Raw genomic sequence first — 6,453 nt, 5'->3', positions numbered from 1 at the left:
TTCCAAGAATCTATCACTTTTATCTTTTATCTAAGAAATTAAATAAATACATCAATTTCAATTAAAATTTGTAAGAGAAGGCTGCGAATTCGAGAATTTTTGCTTGTGAATAAAATATTTCCCATACAAAATAAAGTTATTAATTTTGGTTGTGCAGTTATAGTAACAAATAATATCTTGAAAGTGAAAGGGACTGGAAGAAACAATGTAATTACCTATATGAAGATTTACGCGATTCCAAAAGTTTGTGTTTGCACTGACAGAATATTTCAAAACGGTGTTGTCTTTTTAAGAAAGTCCGTGACGTCATACACATGCGACTACACGTCCTACGCGCTAGTTTAGCCGGTAGGACAAACTCACATGGGTCATGTAATTGATATCGGAATAACTCCAGCACGTCCACTTTATACTAACATATTTATTAACCGTAAACGATGCATCGTGTTTTCTGCTCGCGGTGGGTTTTACCCGGCTTGTCACTGACAGCTGGCGTCGTCATCGGTGCTTCTTTGACAGCAGCGGGTGACAGGCGTAATAACAACCGGGAACCGAGTCTGCTAGATCGAGTACCGGTCATCCCGATACCAAGCGTCGATGCGGCTTCAGAGATCAGCCCGTACCAGCCGGGACAGGTTTCTGTAAACCGGTCTACAGCCACGATGAAATACGGCTTTCCTTCCCTGTCCAACATCAAGAGCAGAGAGTCTTACGTGACCTCATACGACCCCAGAAACAGGACCGCAGCCTGGGTCATCGAGCAGCTGAACGCAGAGACGGTCACCGGAAGCTCGGACAGGAAGTACTCCGAGTTCAAAGAGGACGAATCGGTTCACGTTTACCACAGGTCCAGCAATTCGGATTATAAAGGCAGTGGGTTTGACAGGGGTCACCTGGCGGCAGCAGCCAATCACAAGTGGAGCCAGAAAGCCATGGATGAAACCTTCTACCTGAGCAACGTGTCTCCACAGGTGAGCTGGAGCTGATCCTACTATAAAACAATTCAATTCAGGGCTGAACAAAATATCGTTTGAGCATCCATATCTCAATGTTTGTATATGAAATAGTCACATCGCAGGATTAGATTATTTAACAAAGATACTATTAAATATTCTTTTTAACAATTATTTATACCATGATGACCATGTTATTTTACCTTTATTGGTTCAATTTTAGTACTTCAATACTGTTAAGAGTCCACATTAAAACATAAAGCACTGCATATTTATTTATTTTTGCTTGTAATTTGTTATATTTTATGCAGATGCGCTGCATAGAAAAGGACTTGATCATCCCAGTCGATCAAATTAATATAATCTTTTCAAACAGAGCTATTCAAATCATCTGGTTAAATTATATTCATATTGCAATATGTACCACAGCATAACAAAATAACACGATGTCAGATTTTCCAATATCGTGCAGCCCTAATTCAATTCTAATTTACTTGTATAGCACTTTTCACAATAAATATTGTTCCAAAACAGCATTACAAAAGGTGCACGTTATTACATTACAGTCAATATCAGGAAAGTTAAGGGCAGGATATAAACATATTCTGCAGCTATAGAGTATATAGTGTCCTTTCCAAAAAGCTGATGTCTATGTGTATAATACATTTTCAATGAAATGTATTGTTGTATAACAGGGGAACTCTTACTGCTAACAGTTCTATATATATTGTCTGTCTGTCTGTCTGTCTGTCTGTCTATCTGTCTATCTATCTATCTATCTATCTATCTATCTATCTATCTATCTATCTATCTATCTATCTGTAGATATACGGTAGTCGTGACATAAAATGTGTACAAGCAAAAGCTGAGAATACAGCTCAGATGTATATGTCTCTTTCAAATAAATTATATTAATCAGAAAAGGTTAAATTAAAAGTACAATTGAAGCAGAATAAAATGTTAGACTATGTCATTGATCAATGTTGACAACTTATGTATGTGTACCAGGCATAAAAAAGAAATATTATACAAAAATAATGAGGCTTTCTGGGGTCGCCACAGCGGAAAGAACCGCCAACTAATCCAGCATATGTTTTAGGCAGCGGATGCCCTTCCAGCCGCAACCCAGCACTGGGAAGCATCCATACACACTCATTCACACACACACACACACACACACACACACACACACACACACACACACACACACACACACACACACACACACACACACACACACACACACACTACGGACAATTTTAGCCTACCCAATTCACCCATATACCACATGTTTTTGGACTTGTAGGGGAAACCCTCGTGAACACAGGGAGAACATGCAAACTCCACACAGAAATGCCAACTGACCCTGCCAAGGCTCGAACCAGCAACCTTCTTGCTGTGAGGCAATTGCTACCCACTGCGCCACCATGCTGCCCCAATGTGGCTTTGATTATCTGTTAATCATGAAACATTAAACTCGTACTGAATGTATTTAAATGCCTCTTTTGAATGAAATGTAATTTGTACAAGGTCTAATAATTTTTCTTGTGTCTTTCTGCTCAGAATCCTAATCTTAACCAGAATGCGTGGAATAACTTGGAGAAGTATTGTCGCTCTCTCACCAAGCATTACCAGAATGTCTTTGTATGCACTGGACCACTCTACTTACCAAGGTAAAAAAAAGATTACAGTATGATCCCCAACATGCACTGCCAATGCACATACAGTATGTGTTACATCATTAAAGGGAAACTAATGAACCCAAAATAATCTTGGAAAACACACTACTAGACCATGCTGTAGCAAGATTCACTGCTTAAAGTCCACATAAACCGGAAGCTGCGACCGATATCTTTTCAATATTGTGACGCAGTTCCTAAAGAAACAGAACATTAGATGAGAAAACAGTGGGCGTGGCTTGTTTTTTTTCTACTGCAAGCTTATTGGATGTAGTAAACGAGGTGTTTCATTCAGAAAGATTAGAAAAAGGGTTTCAGGACAGTTATTACAACCTGACAGCTCCTCCTCACTATTTCTGTTTGTTGTCAAAACTGACAGTTGGAGGGGCATGATTAAGTATGTTAGCCACATCCAATACCTCAAAATCACGTAAAAAACTGAAAGTGTATTTTCAGATTTTAATTTTAGATTACAAGAGCAAACTATTTTTTTCTTAATGACATGCAGAGATGAATTGTTCACTACAAAACTGGTAATGTGAGCTGACAAAATCCTGGTTAGTTTTGACTTCATTTGGACTTTAAAGGTCCCTTGAAGTGTCAATGTGTGACATAATTTCAACTAAACATTGAGAGGGTGGGACATTATGTAGCTCCTCCTCTTTTTTGATTTATATTACAGCTCTGCCAGTCAGTGTTGATGAGTTGAAGGTCATCTGACTTTCCCCACAATGTAATTCAAATGGTTCCTATACATTTTATGGTCTGTAAACATAGTCGTGGTCTTTATGAATGCTCATTTACATGTGAACAAGCGACCGATTTCAGCCTTGTCTTGCAGTGGATACTAGAGAGCATTCGATTGGTCAGAAATTCTGATGAGATCTTGAAGTGCTCTGTGATGTCATAAAATCCATACTGCCAGATGTGAGGATACATATACAGTACATTCTAAATACAAAGTGTGTCTTTGTTTTGAAGCACACTAGCTTTTTGAAAATCTAAGACTAGCACTGATACTTCCACACACACTAATATGCTTTTATTTTGATTTCAGAGGCACTTTTGAAATAAAAAAATTGCATAGTTTATTTTGCTAGCGCACATTGTTAGTCTTAAATTGAAAAATCTGTGCAAGCTAATCCACTGGAAAAAAATAACAGTTTGTTGTAATAATCTTTAATCTATCCTTTTGCTTCTGCTCTGGAATTGCAGTCCTTCTGTGCTGACGTCAGTTTGACAGCTTGTGCAATACATGCTTAACCAAGCCCCTCCAACCTTGAGCGAAAGATAAGAGAAGCTCAAAATTAAACCCCACCCCCTACTCAATATCCCGGTTAATAATCATACTCAAATAGAAGTCTGCAGCAACTTCCAGTTCACGTGAACTTTGAATGAGAAGTTCTAGATATCTCAAAATAGCAATGTGTCTCAAAACGCAAGATCTTAAAAGACATTTGAAAATCTTTAAAGGATGAAAAGTGAAACCTTTCTTTCTCTGCACCTACAGACAGGAAGCCGATGGAAAGATGTACGTGAAGTATCAGGTTTTGGGAAAGAATCATGTAGCGGTGCCGACTCACTTCTTTAAGGTGGTGATTCTGGAAAAGCCGAGAGGAGACGTGGAGCTGCGCTCTTATGTGATGCCCAATATGCCGGTCGATGAGAAGATTCCACTGGAGCGCTTCCTGGTTCCTATTGAGAGCATTGAGAGAGCGTCTGGACTGCTGTTCGTACCAAACATCATGAAGAGGACCAGCAGTCTGAAAGCCATTACAGCAGGATGAGTTTACAGTTGATGCTGAGGGGGAAAGTAAAATCCATCAAAAATACCTCAAATTTCATTACATGGCAAACATTCTGAAAGTCACTGGGGAAATTCTTTCATTTTTAAGGAAAACTACTGAGAAAGAAAATATAAGTCAATGGCGCAGACTGTCATATCACTGTCTGATGTTGTATTGTTTAGTAGAGATCTTGTATTATTACTGTTGTTAGATGTCAGCCATTAACAAGGATTTTATAATATAATAATTTATGCCGAGCCAAAACTGCGCAGAAGTACATTTTAATACAAAAAGTGAAATTGTATTTGTACTACTGGAAATAAAAACTGTGCAATCCTTAAATCACACAAGTATGTTTTCATTTAGATTTGGTGTCTCTCAATAAAGCAATGCTATTCACCTTATTCTCCGCGTATGAGCGGGCGCAGCCATTTGAATCTTTTTGGCTCGAGACTTCCGGTCTCATTCACGTCCATTCATTTTTAGAGGTTAAAAACAGCTCGTAATGCTGCTTTATGTTGCAAACTTATATTTTCTTATTATATTATTGTACTTTTTATGTATAATCATGCAAACACTTGTTTGTAGAGCGAGTAGTTTGACCGTTTTCTGCCGTTTATTATTTCTAGTCATGTCTCCCATAGGCAACTGAATCGGAAGTCCTAAAACAATTGCAAAAACGAGCGCACTTCCGCATTGTAGAATAAGGTCAATACACAAACAATATCAATAACTGTATATTTTCCATTTCTTTACACAAATTTGAACTTTTTATTACCATACTTGCTATTTAAAATTGTATACCTTACAATTTATAACCATATAATTTATGTACTCAAGTATGCAATGGATAGCATTTATGAAAGAAAAAAGAAACATTATTATGTGTCATTCTTATCCAGCATAAACATTAATTTTCTTTGTTTATGGCACAGGAGCAAAGTATAAGGTTTTAAACACATCAACATAATGAAAGTGTAAAACAGCTTTAAATTATTTACTATCCTTTGTACATAGAAATATGCTGTTAAACTAAAATAAATCAGAGCAAAAATGTTTAACAGTTGATACCAAAAATTGTGTTGAGGCATATTTAGAACAAGAATCAGTTGATTAACCTTTTAACTGCCACACCAAGGAAATAATGTTTGGATTGCATTTCTTAACTCCTAATGTCGCTAGTTAACACACTCAATGCATTTCCATAATTCCACACTCAACACAACACATATTTTCTGAAATATCAGCCTCTAACAAATGGTTGATATGTCGGTTTATAAGTACTGGAATTAATACATATACTATAACAAGTGTAAAAAATATGAGGTGTAAGACCAATTTATTTAAAAACAATCAAAATAAAACATTTGTGAGCACTAAATCATATTTATTCTTTGAAGAATGCCATAAAATATTTCAGATTCTCATTTAACATGTTTTCTTGTTTTTTTTTTTTTTTTTTATTAAAACAAAATCAAGTTTAGAAGTGCAACAGGATTATGTTTGTCTACTCCTTTTGTAAACCAACTGTGTGTGCAACCACTGTGTGTGTAAACCATTATTTTAAACAGTCATTCTTTAAATGACTTTAACAGTCATTATTTAAAACAGTCAATATACTGTATGGTCAACCATTTGGTGGTGCAGGCAGTTAAAGGGTTAAACACTATACGAGGATCATATGGCAGTCCAAACATATTAATTAAATGCCATATTAAATCTTCATTCAATTCAATTTTTTTCAATTCACCTTTATTTGTATAGCGCTTTTACAATGTAGATTGTGTCAAAGCAGCTTCACATAAAAGATCTTAGTAAATTGAAACAGTGTTAGTTAAATTTTCAGAGTTTAAGTTCAGCTCAGATTAGCTCAGTTCGGTGTGGTTTAATCGTCACTACTGAGTCCAAACACTTTAGAGCTTTATATTTCGCACTATCCTTCAAACTACTAGGTTCAACCCATTTTTTAAAATAACTTAAAAATTGGTATGATGTAAATGACATTTATTTGACCCATTTCACAATCACTTATAC

General features: G+C 36.4%; 1 protein-coding gene across 1 annotated transcript; it reads left to right on the top strand.

Moving 5' to 3' along the window:
• Positions 1–313: 313 nt before the first annotated feature.
• Positions 314–4,761, top strand: endog (endonuclease G). The gene is made up of 3 exons (XM_056464436.1): positions 314–971; positions 2,517–2,626; positions 4,143–4,761. Exons 1-3 carry the CDS (start codon positions 438–440, stop codon positions 4,417–4,419), a joined length of 921 nt encoding a protein of 306 aa, XP_056320411.1. The 5' UTR covers positions 314–437; the 3' UTR covers positions 4,420–4,761.
• Positions 4,762–6,453: the final 1,692 nt, after the last annotated feature.

Source organism: Danio aesculapii, chromosome 8 (assembly GCF_903798145.1).
Source record: "Danio aesculapii chromosome 8, fDanAes4.1, whole genome shotgun sequence".
NCBI classification, from domain to species: Eukaryota; Metazoa; Chordata; class Actinopteri; order Cypriniformes; family Danionidae; genus Danio; species Danio aesculapii.
The sequence above is the reverse complement of the archived record's forward strand: the minus strand, read 5'-3'. Positions and strand labels throughout refer to the sequence as shown.